Below are 17,667 nucleotides of genomic sequence, written 5' to 3' on the forward strand. Positions count from 1 at the left end.
TTTATCTAATTTAAGTTTTCTATCAAATTATGTGGAGCTAACCCTACTTAAGTCGATTAATTTTATAAATTCAAAGATAATTTGAATGACTTATTAAAATATGATTTAATTTTTAAAAAAACTTTAAGATTAATTTTTTAAAAAAATATATTAAAACAACAACATATTACATCAATCTCGATCCCCCACGACTTGGATCGTGGACTCTATTAGGCTTGATGATATTTTTTATAAAATTTTATTTGTATAATAAAATTATATGATCGTGAAATTCACGTCAACCCTAGATATAAATATTTATTTAAGATTGTAATAGCTGGAAAACCAGGACTTAAGGTTTTATGACCCAAAAACTCATTTGTAACATATTTTTGATCAAAAATACATAGAAGAACACTAAAGGAACCGTGATAAATCTATCTATGACCTCAAAAAATCATATAAAAAACTAAAATCAACCTAAAAAAATAAATAAATTATGAGTTTATATTTGTTTTTTCATAAACTTTAAAGGTACAAAAACACCCACTATGATTTCCCATCAACAAATGTAACATTTTAACATGAATATTGATGGTTTTAGTGATTTGGATAGATGTTAACGATGTTTTACTTTCTTCATTGTCAAAATCCAATGACCTCCATCTCCTATCTCCCAAACCAGAGACTTAAAAATAATATAAATAAATTTTTATACTAGAATTTAATTGAAAAAATATTGAGATATCGAGTATGTATAATTTTTAAAATACGAGGACTATATTAAATTTTTTTTGTACCTTGAAATCATCATATATTTGTGATGTATTTTCTACTATGATCCTTGTCTTGCAATTTTTTTTTAGCTAACAAACTTGATTCAATTGCTATTGAATTTGACATAAAATAATGCAACCACTCAAAAAAAAAAAAAGTTTGAGATCAAATTAAAAAAAATAAAAATTATAAACAATAGGTCCATGGTAAAATATGTGACGGTGTACAATGTAAGCTCAACAATACTCATTTCAAGTGTTTTAGTTTTTTATTTACGGTGTTTGGCTCTGTGGTGGCTTTTGCGGTTAGTCCGAACATAATTTTTTTATTGTTTGGTGACAATAAAAAGCTGATATTAATTTGTGGACCCCACGTGAATTTTTGAGGTATTACTGCAGTTAATTAGAAGTAGTTTTAGCCAGCTTTTCAAATGAAAAGCTGGTCTGAAGACAGTAAACAAATAATCAAATTTTTATATTTTTGTGGTGCTTAAGACCGTTGAAAAAATTAGACAACATTATCCTTCCCTTACAAACATAATACTGTAACCGCTGCTCCAGAGATTTTGATTCACTTTGTTTCTCTTCACCAGCGACTCAAAGATCCCCAATCACTCCTCCAGATCCAAATACCTAGAACGCAAAAGATTTATGTCACCATACCCCCCAGGTCTGTAAAAGCCACAAGAAGATCACTAGGCTATTACTCCATGTTTGTCGCCAAATCCCTAAAACCCATCATTGCACCAGATTGCTAAGACCCCACTATTTTTGGTACCAAAAGCTCGATCAATGACACTACATGACTATATTAGGAGAAAGTCATAGGAAGATTTTGCATTTACAGAATATGATTGCAATTCATGGTGATATTTTAGCCGATGTTTTTCCATGTTCACAAAGCCAAGGCAACCAGTGATCTTCTCGAATGAATTATGTTCGTGATGGAATATCACATAGTTTAATGAGATAATTGAAGAACAACAATAATGTAACATTGTTATTTCTTTTTTATATGAAAAAAAATGCTCACAAATGCTACTAACAACTTGAAAATTAACTCATATTCTTCTTTGTAATTTTATTAACAAAAGTACTTTAAAAAACAACTTAACCAAACACATATCAATTGTTTATTAGACAATAATATTTTTAACTACAGTTTTAACCAAACACATCTTTTTATATACACATCACGAGAAAAAATGATTTTTTAAAAACAACTTTTACCAACCACAACACAAAACCCATCACTTTTCCAAACACACCAATTAATATTATATTAAAATTGATCAGGTTTTATACAATTTTAAAAAATAAAAATAGCATATAAAAATAAAGGTGAAAATCACTATACATGCATATTGATTCTAATTAACAAGAAAAAAGCGATGAATACTCACGAAACATTTGAAAAATTTCCAAATTGTTACTATTCCTGCGAAAAAAAACTGTTGCAATTCCTAGCATTTCTTAAAAAAATTATGGCGAGAGTAAAATCATATTAGTTATTTAATTATTTAATAAATATAAAAGATAAGCATGAAAAAAAAACTTATGATAGAACAAAAATAAAAATAATATATCCATTTAATTTTTTTTATTTGTATCTATTATTTTTATTTAAAACGAACACATGAAATAACCAATAAGATATCACTAATTATTTAATAAATACATTAAAATTTCTCACATTTCTATGTTATTTACGTAATTTTAAAAAAATAAATAATTCATAAAAATATAACTTAAAATAACATTAATTTTAATATTTGTACATACATGTAACTCAATTTAAATTAATAGAATATCCAGTGATGAATATGTGAAATTATGGAGATATTCCAGTATTGTTAAAAAAAAAAACTCTTACTATTCCTAGAATTCCTCTGGTACTATTTATTTGCCGCCAAGTAGAGAAATTGAGTTAAAGGAGTAAACTTTGCAGGAGAGGAAAAATAAAATAAAGGAAAATAAAGGAGAGAAAGAGCAAGACCGTCGATACGAATATTTTACAGGACAATCCAACGGTTCAAGTAAACGCCAACGAGTCGCAAAACAGCAGCACACTGAAATACTGAATTAGGGTTTCCTCAACTCCTTGCCTCCTCCTATATAATCCACACTCGCTTCGGTGAGAGCCCGTCTCTTCTTTAACCCAGCCAAGCTACACCATCCCTCTCTATTTCTCAGTGTCTTTTCTGTCGTGTCTCTCTTTTGCTGTGATATTTCTGTTTTTTCATGTAGAAAACTATGGGTTTTTGTAATGTTGAATCTGTTGTGGTTTTTAAACTCAAGAGGGACAGAATGATGATCATGGGATGAAGAAAAACTGCAACAAAATGATCGATTGATTTCGTGATTACTTGTATTTAAGTCTCTGATGATTCCATTTTGCCCCTCCTTTTTATTTAATTTCATGTTTTCCTCGCTCTGTCTCTGTTGTTTTTTTTTTTAGTTTTTTTTATTAATATCAATGCGATCCACTGGGAGATATGATGAGATAAACTTTGGTCCGTGTTTCTGATTTAACCGTGACCGAAAACTTTTTACCAATTTCTGATCTCCCATTTCAAGATATTTTTAAAATATTTGTAAGAAATTAATGTTAATCCCACTTCTCTGTTGCTATGATGAGCCATGAATGAATTCACATGTCAGACTTCAGAGATGTTTTCCTGTCAGGAAAACTCTATGAGAACATATTCATGATCCTGAGCACCTTGTTTTTCCTTAATCGGCTAAGAGGGTTCTACTAATACTGACTGTTGAATGCTGAAACCCGTTCCTCCGTTCGAAAATCGTCAGACTGGATTCGTATCTACCATTAAATTCATCTCATCAGATTTAAGAACTGAAATATACTTAATAAAGCAGGAAACATGCTGAAGAAAGCTAATCTTGTTAGCTCTGGTATCTGGATCATAACCAGAAAAAAACAGGGGAGCTTTGGCCTTGGATCAAGAACTTAAATCAATATGAATGGCAACAAAGTAGACTAAAAATCCATATGGATAAATTGTTTAATTTAGATTTAATTAATAAACAAGTTAAATTCATAATTTTAGAAGAGATACAATTTAATTTATTTTGTTTTTTATATTAGCTATATCATTTTAATTTTAATTTTTTCTAAAAAAGAGAGTTCCAGACATAAAAGTGAAACAAGTGCTAGATGTTTTCATGTAACAAATGGAAATCATTGTAAACAGTGAGCAATGCAATTGTTCAAACAACAATTCTGTTCACATGAAAGCTTCCCGCAATGGAAGCAAAAGCCAATAACTGGCCGAAGTTCGAAGAGCATTGAAAACAAGAACCCAACTGGATTATACATACAAAGAGTCCAACATTGGTTTGCGGGGCTTCTTTTGCGACCATGAAGTCACCGGATGAATTGCCGAGTAGATAGATCAGATCTGGACGCGGCTGTTGCTCCGCAAGCAACCACCTTTTCTTTCTGCAAGGGGCGGCGGGTTAGTTATGAAGTTTCTCTAATTTAAGCGTCTGATTTGATGATCCAATCCAATTGGGCTTTGCTCCACTTCAACGGCTTTCTGGGGAAGCCTGGGACTTCTTAATATGCGACTCAATTTTCTGGCATGATAAAAATAAAAGTAGGCAAATGAGGGACACTTTTACAGAAATAAATGAACACAAGCAGAAGCAACCATTGTCGCCTTGAGATATGCGTGTGCTAGGTTATTTGAAAGTATGTATATGCTAGGTCATTTGAAAGTCTGCATTACTTGTAAAAATGGACAACTCATAAAATCATTTGGACTGAAAGTTCCAAAAAAGTGAAGTGTTTCAGGGAATGCTTGCCACTTTATTCAAGGTTGAACACATGAAAACATTTTAAGATTAAAAATACATGAAATGAAACTATCTTGTTTATCTGCATTGGACAAGACCACATAAAGAAAGTACAGGGTCCATACCTTTACTGATTTACTGACTTCTTCGAGTTTATTTAGCAGCACTTCCCCTTGTATTAAACCTCTATGCTCCAGAGAAGTGTAGCGCGGTGAGCCTGTAATCTGAAAAGGATAGGCGGCATCTCTTAGTCTTAAGCAAATCAATTTGATGAATGTAGTAAAGCATCTGGACCAACCATCCATTCTTCTGAGAGTTCAGACTATATATCCTAATAAATTGGACTCCACTTTTGTAAGGGAAGTAGAAGTCACAGCACCTCAATGTCTTGCAAGCAGAACCAGTTTAAGGTACACAGTTTGAATGGAGTACAGAACTGGCACAGCATGAAATTGACTCACACCTTAAAGCGTGTAAGAACCATAGCATCCAAGGTTCATTCGCCAATATAAAAACTTAATACATAACGATTTAGGCTGTTTCAAATTGAATAATTCAACTTGAACAGGACATAAAAGCCTCAACTTGTTACTAAAGTGAGGTTGGAGTTATTAGAGTACGAATATTTCAAAGGATACACATCTCAACTTGAAGTGAGTAAGAGGAGGTGTTAGCATTCATAAATAAGGAGTTGGAAACAAATTCCAGAGAATACATAGAAAAAGCTTGCAGTTTAAATTACCTTCCAGCTTTTGGATGGTGATTTAAAGATAACTGGTCCCTCACTCAATGATCCCCCTCTAGACAGCCTCTCCTCTTCACCAGTAAGAGTAGGTTTGCAACCTTTCCCAAAATCCTGTGCATTCTTTGAAGCTTCAGTTATTATCACCTGCAAGAAATGCATTGTTTACAACCAACTATTATCCAGCTCATCTTGTTTAAAAAACAGCAACATTCACATTGAAATAAGAAAATAAAGTAAACAATCAAGTTTGTAAAACCTTCCTCAAAACTCCAGGATCAGCAACACCTTGAACCTGTAATTCATCGACAGGTGCAGCTTTTCCATGAGCAATGCTTTCAACTCTAACTGTATGGAGTCCATAAACAGACTGTAAGCAACCTATGAAAATCAGAATATGTTAATATCACCAGTCGTTTTGAAGCATTCATTCAAGAGGGCTTGTTTTGCACACACAGTATTGATTAAAACATTCATCTTTCACTTGAGAAGAAGCATATAAAATTCATGACATCATCCAAAAAGACAGAAATATGCAAATTTACAGCGATTAGCTAGCAGCCTATTGTTCCCCCACTTTTCCTCAAAGGTTCCCTTGTAGCAAGCCAAAATTGTTTACAAGAAAGCTTCACAGTAACCAATACTACAATAGCTGTCTGAACAGCAGTAAAACCAATCACGTAGCCTGGCTGGAAAAAAACTGCATAGCCATTTCTTCTCTTTAGGCCATATGCTTGGGAAACAGATGTTTAGAGAAAAAGACATACATACATCTAACCTAGACTATCGTACATGTAACACATAAATCTAGCAAATGGAACAGTGAACAAAAAAGTAGCAACGCAAATGAGTCACAACTAGAATCAACTGGTATTGCATCAATACCTTGCTCAATGATGATATCAATCACCGAGGAAAGTGGAGTGCGCTTCTCAATTGTTGTAACACGCCAAAAGAGAATCGAAGGCCTTGAAAACTTCAAACAAGAAAAATAATAATGACAATATAAGAATTGGATCTACGCTGCCAGTTCTCTCTTGTAATTGGCGAGAGAAAAGTTCACTACACACACATGATTACCTTGTAAACTATTTCATTAGCTGTAACATATAGTTTGCGCGAGGAAATATCCTTTCGAAGCTGGCATCGTCTTATGGGCAAACATAGCAACAGAATAATGCCAATCCCCCAAGCTAAAACCAGCAACAAAGAGATAGAAACCCATATAATGGTGTCATATTTAACATGATTTCCCGCAAGTTCTTCAAAGGAAGCTACATACAGTATCTGTTCTTCTTCGTCTTCAACATCCAACACCGATTCAGGATAGGCAATTAGGTGATTGCTTGATGACCCGGGTTCTGATAGACCATCAGCATGTCCCATCAGCACTCTTCAAGCTCTCTGAACACACAAAACATCAACATTAAACCTCCATCTGCAACATTAATTCAATAACAGCATTTGATTGATCCCAGAATATCACATAACAAAAATTAAAGCTAATCTACAGTTGTGAATGCTAGAAGAAACAAACCTAAAATGTAACATCAATTCTTATTTATTACAATATTGTTCACAATCAGAAATCACTCTCGTTTTTTAAGCAAGTAGCTAAATTGGTGCCATGTGAGCTTTTATGATCAACTGAATGGTAGAAAGTAAAGGCTTAAGTAAGTCTATGAGAGTGGAAAGATAGTGATTTCTTGCTTTACCTGGCAATTATTGCAAACCTTGAGAGCCCAGATGCTAAAATCTGAGGTCTGCTGTCAGGGTTTTGGTGTTTGAATATTGCGAAGGGTTTATAGTTAGGCAAATCTACCAGTCCATGCTTTTCTGTTCCTTCACAATTTTTTTAATTATTTACTAGTCACTAGATTACTTGGCGTATGCTGTGGCCTAAAATTTTTTAAATATAAAAAAAATATTCCAGCTTTGGAAAATTCTTTGATGTTGTAATGAAATCTGATTTAGCTAGAAAAAATTGAAAACTTCTCACTTAATTTCTTATTGTGGGGTTTAAATTAAATTAAATAAAAATTGACTTAATATAATACAAACTGATAGATTCAATAACCAAAAAAAAAATTAAAAATCAGCCATACATGTTTAAGAAATAATCTAAACAACTAATAAAAAGTTTGACTTAAAAAAAATTGGTATTTTTTTTTTATAAACATTGAGACAGTAATATATTTAATTAATTTTGGTTTACATGATAAAAAAATAAAAATTAATTTAAAATTAATATAATATTAAAAAATAAAAATAAAAAAATTCATCAAAAACACAAGATTAAAATTTCTTTTTTTAAAAAATAAATCAGGCTAGATACACGGAACTAAGTGGTCCAGCGTGTCATCTTGCTTCAAGCAATTAACAAGCACCTTAGTCCTTAAGGCTTAAACATGGCTCTCACCAAAGGAGTTCAGCGACGTGGATTGGTCATATTTATTTGGTCCCTATACTAAAAATTTTACTCATGAAGACCCCTATACTCCTTTTCTTAACCTAGTTGGTCCCTCTAATCTAGAAAATTAGTGAACGTGATCTCTCCGTCCAACCACTTTTACGTTTTCTGTTAATTCCTAACCACGTGTGAAAAAGGTGAACATGAATCTACCACATGCCTGATCAAATCTCAATAATTAAATGTTGAATTGGATGGAGATTGGATTGGGGATAACATCAAGAAATGTTCTCGAGTAAAGGGACCAATAAAATAACAGAAACCACATTAATTAAAGGTGAGAATACAGGGACCAAGTTGGATCTGCCTTATGGGAAAAAAGAAAAAGAAAAAGAAGACAAAAAATCATGGACCGGAGGAGACAGGGAGGAGAGGGACCCAAAAGCTTTTCTCTAAGCCAGCCAAACACGAATCTTCTTACACCTTCGTTGTTTCTAATTTACCGTTTAGCTGTCCGAAGAATATCCCAGAGGTAATGGGTTACTATTGTTAGATCTTTGTTTTCTGCATCCGGTTGTTCTTACGTTAAACTTTGCTGTCTTTCTTGATTATTAATTCCGTAGATTTTATGTCTTTCCCCTAATTATTTTTATTACCTATTGTTTGTTTGAGAAAAGAAATCAATTTGTCCAAGTTGAGAGCTGTTATTAATAAATGGATAACAAGAAGCAGCATATTGCAATTTTTACAACGGCCAGTCTTCCATGGATGACGGGAACTGCCGTAAACCCTCTGTTTCGTGCTGCGTTTCTTGCGAAAGATGGGAGTAGAAAGGTCACTTTGGTGATTCCGTGGTTGTCCTTGCAGCATCAGAAATTAGTCTACCCCGATAATATCACCTTCACTTCACCTTCTGAGCAACAAGTGTATGTCCGTCATTGGCTTCAGGAGAGGATTTCATTTTCACCTGCTTTTAGCATACAATTCTACCCCGCCAAGGTAATCATCAATCAATTCATCATATATGATGTGTTTATTAGTTGGAGATGGGCGTAAAGTTTGATGCTTTTTGTTTGTCTTGCAGTTTGCTGTAGATAAAAGAAGCATTCTTTCCGTAGGAGATATCTCGGAAGTCATACCGGATGAAGATGCTGATGTTGCGGTCCTTGAGGAGCCTGAGCATCTCACGTGGTTTCATCATGGGAAGAGATGGAAAACTAAATTCCGCCTTGTCATAGGAATTATACACACCAATTATCTGGAATATATCAAGAGAGAGAAGAATGGACGGGTTAAAGCATTGGTTGTTAAATATATTAATAGTTGGGTTGTTGATATCTACTGCCACAAGGTATGCTTCTTCATGTTTGAATGGTTCTATGTTGTCCGTTCTGTTATAATAACTTGTTAATACTTGAATTGAGAATTCTTTTAAAGATTTCTATGCTCATACTTTATTGCATTATGATTTTTTTTTTTTGCATCATTTCGTGTAAAAGATGTGCTTTGAGTGGTTTTCTAGTGGATTTAGTATGGCTTCCAACCAGTACCATCATCCCTCATTGAAGCACGATCGCTGGAAATACACGAGTGATCTCAAAACTCTGAATCAAAGTACAAGGAATATTTACTTTTTAAGCCTGATTAATGATTGATAGCTAACCTTTTGTCAAGTTATATTCTTCTATGTTTGTTGGAGCAACAAATCAATTATTTCGCAGTTACTCAAGTAATCCTAGTCTTTGTTAATTTCTGATTGCTGTGTCCTGATTTACAATCAGATTGCCATGTGCTTGTTTGAATTGTACTGCAACAAACATCTATATTGGCCTGATGTGAATGAGGAAAAGTGGCTAATGACATTCAACTATCAGTATCCATGGAATGCAAAAAAAAGGGAAGAAAGGAAAGAAAGTTAGCTGTAAACCCTTGTATCTTTAATCATTTTTTCAAACATATTTTAAATAAAGTGGCACCATAATGAATGAAATTGCTTTGGGGATCAAGCAATGTCCTGTTGGCCCTGTGTTCATTCATCATTGCTCTACATGCCAAAGAAACATCTCTTGAAAGAGAGTTGTCTTTTGGTGTGGATTCCTTATCTTTGTTGGTACAATCTTAATATAATTGGTTGCTGACCAGGGTACACTTGTGATGTGCTTACAGGTAATTAGATTGTCTGCTGCTACCCAGGATTATCCTAATTCCATAATCTGCAATGTTCATGGAGTGAATCCTAAGTTCCTTGAGATTGGCAAGAAAAAGATAGAGCTACAACAAAGTGGGAATGGGAATCAGGCCTTCACTAAAGGTGCCTACTACATTGGAAAAATGGTGTGGAGCAAAGGCTACAAGGAGCTTATTAAACTTCTTCAAGACAATCAAAAAGAGCTAATTGGGCTTGAGGTAGATTTATATGGCAGTGGAGAAGACTCCGACCAAGTCCAGGCAGCTGCTAAAAAATTGGATCTGGTAGTCAGAGTATATCCTGGGCGTGATCATGCAGATCCTGTATTCCACGAGTAAGATTCTTGCTGTATGTGCTACTACAACTAATTTATAAGTTTGATAAGTCTTTTCCTATCATATTGAAAAATAAAACACTCACCCAGTTGGCAACAAATAATGGCTGAACAAATGTGGTTATTTTCTGCAAATTGCAACTGTAATCCAATCCGGAATTATTCCACCTCTTGTATTGTTTTTTTTTGTTACGGGGAACCTTTATCAATATCCTCGTTCTTGGTGTTCCACCAGTTATAAAGTGTTCCTGAATCCAAGCACCACAGACGTTGTTTGCACGACGACGGCAGAAGCATTGGCAATGGGCAAAATTGTTGTATGTGCTAATCACCCATCGAATGAATTCTTCAAGCAGTTTGTAAACTGCTGGACTTATGATAACAGCAAAGGATTTGTCGAGGCCACAAGCAGGGCTTTAACTGAAGAACCTGCTGAGCTGACTGGTGCACAGAGACACGAGCTGTCATGGGAGGCTGCAACAGAACGGTTTCTGAGGGTTGCTGATCTGGACCAGGTATTTGCAAGGAAACCAGCAAAAAGTCTTTCAAACAACTTTGCTTCCACATCTTTAAATACACGAATGGAGGATGTATCAGCATATCTGCACTATGTGGCTCTTGGTTCTGAAACATCAAGAAGAGCTTTCGGTGCAATTCCAGGGAGTCTGCAACCAGACGAAGAGCTATGTAAGGAGCTTGGGCTGGCTATTCCCGCAGCCACCCAAGGATCAAAAGATCCTGTTGACACATCATGAAATACATCCTAGCAATTCTTAGGGTGAAAATAAGACTGGCAGTCTGGTGAAGAAATGCGGAAAAATGAAGGGTTGAAGATTGGACCTGGGAGATCCAACAAAACAGCCTGTACAAAGCACAAAATACTCGCATTTGGTTTGATGACCTGGACGCTTTATCATAGTCTGTAACATCTTTTGAACTGTAAACATGCATTCTCATTCCCAGTTGCTGTAGTTCCCATGAAGTCTTGGAATGGGCGATGGGCGATATGTGCTAAGATTGTTAGTCTGTTCATCACAATATTGCCAAATACAGTGTATTGAAGTGCTACTTTTATTTAGAACCTGCATGTTTTTATGTTTTAAAAGTAATTTTTTTTTATGTTTTTATTTTCATTTGAAATTAATTTTTTTATACATATTTTGATCATTTTAACTGACATGTTAATGTTAAAAATATATTTTAAAAAATAAAAAATATTATATTAATATATTTTTAAACAAAAAAAACTTTGCCGCAATTAAAAGACACCACTACCTCTCAAGGTTGATTTGAAGGGGAAAATATAGAGGCTTTGAACAGATTCAATGGTGTTACGAATGGAATGGGCTCCCCTTGATCATCATGTCAATTACCATATACCCAACTGTAGGGACGGTGATATGAGATTGACTTGATCGATTCGAAAATTCCAGTTATTGATGCCGAATTAATTATTTAAAGGCTAAGGAGATCCTCGTGATATTTAACACTTTGTGTTTGCAGAACAGGCTATAGCAAAGAACATAAACTCTCACAACGCGTTGTCCATTTATACGTAAGCACACAATAGCAGAATTTGTCTCAATCTCAATATCCAAAAATCATACTGAGTCAGCTGCAAAATGAGTTCTAGTCTCTCACTCGATTTGTTCTGCTCTTCACTCTCCATGGTCAGCCCTGAACTTTTTTTTTTTTTTACTCAATTTCATATTTCCATGTTTAGTCTGCTAAGATTCAAGCTATATCGTTTTTTCTCATTTTGAAAATAGGGTTTTCATTAACACCCTTTTTTTTTAAAGGTCGGGCATGCATAGATGCTTAGATTTTTTTATTTTATTATTTAACGGAGAGTTTTTATTTTATTTTAACTCCATCACTCCAACACTTGGTTGATTTTGAATCATCATTGTAATTTATTTTGTATAAAATTATCACAATTTCAAACAAATATTTTAATATTTAATTGTTGTTTAATTATATAAGTGTCTATTTTTATTGTTATATAATTAAATAAAATATTTATTTAAAAAAACAAAGTTAGTAAACCTTGTTCAGTCCGTAACTTTAATTACACATCTCGTGAGTTAAGTTGTGAAATTAAATTGATCTAACATATTGCCATAAAAAAATATCATTTTAATTTTTTTTAAAATCAAATTATATTTTTTTTTATTATTCATATTATATCTAAACCAATTGAACTCGGCTGGTTCACGTAGAAGTAACTTTCATGATTTGATTTGGATAAGAAACTGCGTTATGAAATTATAAGGTTGATCAGTAGCCGGAGGTTAATGATACCAAAAAAAAAAAAAAATTCCTCGCTAATAAGTGAATTTTTAAGAAGTTAAAATATTCTGGTACGGAAAACCAGAGTGTAGCTCGGGCTGGTCATCTAGCCCGGCCCAATTCCATACTGCACAATCCCTTGGGCCTCGTCTACTGTGAATTCATTTTCACGGCAGGTGAGAGTTAATACCGATGGTCCTCCTCTCCTCCCCAGTTTATGCTAGCTGGCTAGCTGCAGTAATTAATCAGGCTTTTGAAAGGCAATGGTAAATAAGGCTTTTAACCCAAGTAGGGGAATTAGGCCTCAAGCCCACCACTCTCATCAGAAAAATTCCGAGAGAAAAGTCCACCTCACCAACTGGTCTCCAGTCATTTACAGTCCAAAATTTACGCTTGTAAATTGTAACGGCTATTGCAATTTCGAGTACAAATAAATAAATAAATAAATAACCCTCTGATCAGAGAAGATTCACGAGAGCACAAATTACTCCTTCCAGTCTGAAATTGAAATAAAAGGATAAATATGGATAATAAACAAAGGAAAATGTTTTAGACTAAAAATATATTTTTGAAAAGGCTTACTCTCTATATGCATTTTAATATTGTAACGCAATGTGTTTTTATTTTTTATTTTGTTTGAAAACACGTGGAAATAATTTTTTAAAATATTTTTTTTATTTCTAATACTAGCATATTAAAATCAACAAATTCAAAATTAAATTCATTATTAAAACACACCCTAACACAATTAAAAACACACACCACCAAGTAAAACTAAGTTCGTTTTAATTTCAAGAATACATCCTTTTCACACTGACGTCTAAGATGTTACATCGCATATAGTGTTATTTTTATTAAATTATTATATTTATTCACATATCATAATTTTTATTTAGGGACCACATTAAGAATTAATTCATATTTAACCAGACTAAATAACATCCTAATCTAGATATAGAGGTGTTTGGCGGTCAAAATTTTTATTTAAAATTTAATTTTTTTATTTAAATTTAATTTTTTAAATATTTTTTTAATAATTATTATACTTGACTGAGTCCTCGTAAAAATGAACTAACGTTTTGAAGTTTGTAACAAACAAACCGTTTGTTCTGTATCGTATCTCTTCTTCTTTCTCTGCCTATTTCTCGTGTCATGTTATGAACACTCAACACTACAAGTACTATCCTTCTCTTTTCCCGCGAATTTCTCTCTTTGCAAAATTTTATCTTTGACGTCAATGATCAATCCCTTCTCCCTCTTTATCTCTCTAGAACAGCCTGATCACTCTTTTGCCTATTTGGTTTAATTTTTCTCTCACCCTTATCAAAAGATTTTTTTTTTCCTGCTTATCCTTTTTTAGCCGTTACGCGTTTATAAAAAAAAAAAAACAAGGAGACGTTTTTCTTTTTTACAAACAAGAAAACTTCTGTTTATTCTTGATAGTTTCCTTAAAACCCTCCTAAGTTTTAATGTTACCGTTTAATGTGCTTCCTAGTAATCTCTGTTTTTTTTTTAATTAAAAAAAACTGGATTACAGTTATGTAGCAGTGTTGAAGTTGATCAATCTTTGAAGGAAAAGTCTTAATTTTTTTAGGGGTTTTAAGAATTTAATTTAGAGAGTTTTTTTTCTTTTCGTCAACACATTGTTAAAGATCGAAGGTTTTTTTTTTCCTAAAGGGTGGCTTGCTTTTACTTTGTTTTTGTTAATTTAGAGTGTGAGAGAGATCATGGTTGAAGAAGTTAAGGAGATCAATTCTAATTCAAAGACAAAGGGTTTAGTTTACTGGACTGGTTTGGTGCCCCATGGTGGCATTCGCAATGCGATTCAAAATCAACAAGGGTTTGTCAATCTTCGATTATCTATCTCTTTTTCGTTTATTTATGTTGTAAATATCAGTATCTCTTTGATCTTTTTGTAGTTTGAATTTAATTCCTCTAGCAGATAAAAGAAATCAGATTTATGAATTCCAGCTGTGATTATACCAGCTCTCTCTCTCTCTCTCTCTGTCAATGAAATGTATATTTGAATGATGTTAGTTTCTCTTGTGTTTTAGGAGGATGACTGGTCCTACAAGACGATCAAGAAAATGGACAGGGGAGGAGGTTAGTGTTAGAGGTTTTTGTATTCAATTTCAAAATAGCTTCTGTGCCTTTTTTTTCCCTGTAAAATATTCCATGGTATTTAGATAACTCAATTTATGGCATTGAATTGTGGATGCTTCTAGTCTACAAATTGCAAATAGTTGTCGATTTGTACATGTGAATGGCTGTTTGTTGTTTTGGGATGAAATTGTACTCGGAATGAGGAAAGAAAAAAGGAACTTCAACGTAAAGACCTAGGAGTTGTGTTTGTGCTGTTAGTAAGGTATTTAGAACAATTTTCATATGGACAAATGACCTTGCACTTGTTTTCTTAGGATAAAATATTAGCTGATGCAGTCAAAAGGTACAATAGCAAAAATTGGAAGAAGATCGGTATGCTCCTTCAATATCTTATACTCAGTGTTTACTTTCCTGTATCTGATTAATGGTGAACTGGCCTGCTTTTTCTTTGTGCTCGAATTAATGCCTTTTGTCTTTGCAAGAGCCAATGAAGGTTGTGATATTCATTAGCTCACAAGTTTCTGTTTTCTGGTTGAGATTGCCAGTGCTGGTTTTCAATCTCTCTTCCAGCTGAGTTCGAGCTCATTTCAGTTCTGTTTTCTAGCTGACATTGCTAGTGTATTATTCCGATGAAGTTGATATCTCTTGCAGCTGAATGTGTTCCTGATAGAACAGATGTTCAGTGCCTGCATCGATGGCAGAAGGTTCTTGACCCTAAACTTGTTAAAGGTCCCTGGAAAAAAGAGGTGATTTTTCTTTTGGTCCTTCATGTAGCCAACACCAACCAGTCTGGGATGGAGACTTGGCTGTTGTTGTATTGATCCTTCATATCAACGAAGGAGGTTGTTTTGTTTCTTTATAATCTGTGACAACGACTCATATTTACTTTATTGGATCAACAGGAAGATGATCTCATTCGAGAGCTTGTTGAAATACACGGAAACAAGAAATGGTCTCAAGTAGCAAAACACTTGACAGGCCGCATAGGCAAGCAATGCCGAGAAAGGTACTTGGACGCATTTCAGTCCGCGTAAATGGATTTTGGGTTATGCCAATGCTGCTTATTTATTTGGGAATATTATTATTTGAGAACCAAGTCATCACACAATTTTTTTTCAGGTGGCACAACCATTTAAATCCAGATATTAATAGAACTCCATGGACCAAAGAGGAGGAGGCAGTTCTCATCAAAGCCCACGGAGCATATGGTAACAAGTGGGCTGAGATCGCAAAGCTTCTGCATGGAAGGTATCTCTAGAGCTTTTGTAGAAGAAAAGTCGGTGCCAATACTCAAAAACAGATGACTTTCTGTTTATGCATGTGGAAAATCACTTTGTTTTGTGTCTATTGGAAAATACCAGGACTGAAAATTCAATAAAAAATCATTGGAACTGCTCAGTGAGGAAGAGAATAGAATCATATCCAGCTCGTGGTTTGGACTTTTATAGTTACAAGACAAAAGCAGATGGCAAGAAGCTAGAGGTGGGCAAGCAAAGAAATGATCGGGGTGTGAACTTGTGCTCAAACGTGGAACCTTGTTCACTGGATTTGGTTCTTGGAAATGTTGGTATAAGGGAGGGCCAATTGAAGACGTCAGATAATGAAATTTGTAAAGAGTGGAACGATTCAGCAAAGTCCACAGGTAGAACTATAGGTACTAAAGCTACTGATACATGTGTTCTGTCCAGCCAAGATTGCAGAGAAAGTGCCAGTAGTGCATACACATCTGAGTCAACAGACCATTCCTCTGTTAACCAGGCTGGGAAAATCTGTGATATTTCTTTCGGTAGTCTCATGAGGTCTCCATATTCACAAGAAAGGACTCATGAGACTACAAATACTATCAATTCATTGCCTTCTGAAGCACTTTCTCCGTCTTTGGATCTCTCTTTGAGTACTCCATTCAGTGCACATGGTTATGATGAAACAATGGGTAAAGTTTCTTCCCCCTCTCTCATTTTTGAGCATGTAATCTAGAGTTACTATGAACATTACCTCTAAAAGTTTTCGAGGCGAATGTGCCTCAGCTACAGGGTAATGTATGTAGTGTGAGGCGTTTTACATTCACAAAATCTAAATCAATTAACTGAACTAATCATCATTATTCTCTTATAATGACAGATGAACATGAGAAAAATAGAGGGGCAGGAGGGCCTAACACTACGGATAAATTACATCGTGGCTTGTGCTACGAGTCACTCCAGCCAAAGGATTTGAATGTCTTCCTGGAAACCGGTAGTTTTCCCAGTTCAGATTGCTACATCCGCACAGTAGGAGGTCTAGGTTCCTTCTCCACTCCAATAAGCCGCAATAGAGTGTCTCCTAATTGTAGCAGTCCAGAATCCAGATTGAGAAGCAAAGCAAGGAGTTTCAAAAGCACGCCATCGATAATAAGGAAGAGAAGTTCTATTACTATGAGACAAGCTGGCTCATCTGACAAAGATGATAATGGCCTCCGGTCGCTAGGTTCTTGCTCATCTGACAAAGATGATGATGATGTGGATCTATTAAACAAGAAACAGCTTTTCCTTTCTCCTCCGAAATCCAAGAAGCTTGAAACTTCAGAAGACATGAAGTCTGTAGAAAAACGCCTGGAATACGCTTTTAACATAGAAGGTTAATACAACGGTAGGACTAGGCCAGTTCCACCATACCTTCCATACCTATATCTACATCATCTGATACCTTTTCTCCTGCTAATTTTAATTAAGAGAAGTTTTAACTCATTGATGTGAATTAGGTGAGTCACACTTCCCAATCTTTTCACTTTCTTTCGGAGCATCCATTTTTCCTTCTCCTGTAGCTGACCCTCTCACTTGCTCTCACTTGCAGACTGATCAGGATCTACAGTGGATGCACATTGGCATTGCTTTAATCTTTTCAGGGTCTCAGGAGTGCTGAATTAGCCCATCTATCTTTTGTTTTGCAAAAGAGGGCAACTTTACGTCCTAGCTTCTCCTAGTTTGCAGTGAACTAGTGTCAATTAACTCATTGGCAACTTTTATTATCAGCAGCGAACGGCTTTAGTGG

At 34.5% G+C, this 17,667-nt stretch overlaps 3 protein-coding genes and 3 non-coding genes across 8 annotated transcripts; 5 read left to right on the forward strand and 1 right to left on the reverse strand.

The window, feature by feature from the left end:
* Window positions 1-3,067: 3,067 nt before the first annotated feature.
* Window positions 3,068-3,144, forward strand: LOC133684381 (small nucleolar RNA Z199). Its single transcript, XR_009837883.1, has one exon. It is a non-coding gene; the product is annotated as a small nucleolar RNA Z199 (small nucleolar RNA).
* A 101-nt stretch (window positions 3,145-3,245) lies between these two features.
* On the forward strand, window positions 3,246-3,322 carry LOC133684357 (small nucleolar RNA SNORD18). The gene has a single exon (XR_009837866.1). It is a non-coding gene; the product is annotated as a small nucleolar RNA SNORD18 (small nucleolar RNA).
* A 55-nt stretch (window positions 3,323-3,377) lies between these two features.
* On the forward strand, window positions 3,378-3,480 carry LOC133684384 (small nucleolar RNA R64/Z200 family). The gene has a single exon (XR_009837886.1). It is a non-coding gene; the product is annotated as a small nucleolar RNA R64/Z200 family (small nucleolar RNA).
* A 435-nt stretch (window positions 3,481-3,915) lies between these two features.
* Window positions 3,916-7,181, reverse strand: LOC133681991 (uncharacterized). Of its 3 annotated transcripts, none has more exons than XM_062105212.1 (7): window positions 7,029-7,181; window positions 6,394-6,717; window positions 6,199-6,289; window positions 5,573-5,661; window positions 5,314-5,460; window positions 4,697-4,795; window positions 3,916-4,352 (listed from the first exon to the last, which is right to left on the reverse strand). In XM_062105212.1, the coding sequence occupies exons 2-7, from the start codon at window positions 6,697-6,699 to the stop codon at window positions 4,302-4,304; spliced, it is 783 nt and encodes a 260-aa protein (XP_061961196.1). In that variant the 5' UTR covers window positions 6,700-6,717; window positions 7,029-7,181; the 3' UTR covers window positions 3,916-4,301. The 3 variants fall into 3 exon arrangements, with proteins under 3 accessions (XP_061961196.1, XP_061961193.1, XP_061961194.1); XM_062105209.1 differs by having other exon boundaries at window positions 5,573-5,694; XM_062105210.1 differs by having other exon boundaries at window positions 5,573-5,694; window positions 6,394-6,751; window positions 7,029-7,168.
* Window positions 7,182-8,104: 923 nt separating this feature from the next.
* On the forward strand, window positions 8,105-11,350 carry LOC133682719 (digalactosyldiacylglycerol synthase 2, chloroplastic). Its single transcript, XM_062106214.1, has 5 exons — window positions 8,105-8,255; window positions 8,401-8,722; window positions 8,808-9,074; window positions 9,890-10,245; window positions 10,481-11,350. The coding sequence occupies exons 2-5, from the start codon at window positions 8,438-8,440 to the stop codon at window positions 10,998-11,000; spliced, it is 1,428 nt and encodes a 475-aa protein (XP_061962198.1). The 5' UTR covers window positions 8,105-8,255; window positions 8,401-8,437; the 3' UTR covers window positions 11,001-11,350.
* LOC133683003 (transcription factor MYB3R-2) lies at window positions 11,055-16,614 on the forward strand. Its single transcript, XM_062106523.1, has 10 exons — window positions 11,055-11,109; window positions 11,209-11,264; window positions 14,247-14,374; window positions 14,589-14,637; window positions 14,952-15,009; window positions 15,120-15,187; window positions 15,273-15,383; window positions 15,540-15,643; window positions 15,757-15,885; window positions 15,999-16,614. Exons 1-10 carry the CDS (start codon window positions 11,055-11,057, stop codon window positions 16,612-16,614), a joined length of 1,374 nt encoding a protein of 457 aa, XP_061962507.1.
* The last annotated feature ends 1,053 nt before the right edge of the window (window positions 16,615-17,667 follow it).

The sequence above is a fragment of the Populus nigra genome, chromosome 2 (assembly GCF_951802175.1).
Source record: "Populus nigra chromosome 2, ddPopNigr1.1, whole genome shotgun sequence".
NCBI classification, from domain to species: Eukaryota; Viridiplantae; Streptophyta; class Magnoliopsida; order Malpighiales; family Salicaceae; genus Populus; species Populus nigra.

Excerpts from the sequence above, each read along its gene's own strand:
- LOC133683003 (XM_062106523.1), top strand. The coding sequence starts at position 11,055 with ATGCGGAAAAATGAAGGGTTGAAGATTGGACCTGGGAGATCCAACAAA. Across the intron at positions 14,375-14,588 it reads GCGATTCAAAATCAACAAGG|GAGGATGACTGGTCCTACAA; the intron begins GTTTGTCAATCT and ends CTTGTGTTTTAG. Across the intron at positions 14,638-14,951 it reads GAAAATGGACAGGGGAGGAG|GATAAAATATTAGCTGATGC; the intron begins GTTAGTGTTAGA and ends TTGTTTTCTTAG.
- LOC133681991 (XM_062105209.1), bottom strand. The coding sequence starts at position 6,699 with ATGGGACATGCTGATGGTCTATCAGAACCCGGGTCATCAAGCAATCAC. Across the intron at positions 6,290-6,393 it reads CTAATGAAATAGTTTACAAG|TTTTCAAGGCCTTCGATTCT; the intron begins GTAATCATGTGT and ends TCTTGTTTGAAG. Across the intron at positions 5,695-6,198 it reads TGATATCATCATTGAGCAAG|GTTGCTTACAGTCTGTTTAT; the intron begins GTATTGATGCAA and ends TGATTTTCATAG.
- LOC133682719 (XM_062106214.1), top strand. The coding sequence starts at position 8,438 with ATGGATAACAAGAAGCAGCATATTGCAATTTTTACAACGGCCAGTCTT. Across the intron at positions 8,723-8,807 it reads TACAATTCTACCCCGCCAAG|TTTGCTGTAGATAAAAGAAG; the intron begins GTAATCATCAAT and ends TTTGTCTTGCAG. Across the intron at positions 10,246-10,480 it reads GCAGATCCTGTATTCCACGA|TTATAAAGTGTTCCTGAATC; the intron begins GTAAGATTCTTG and ends GTGTTCCACCAG.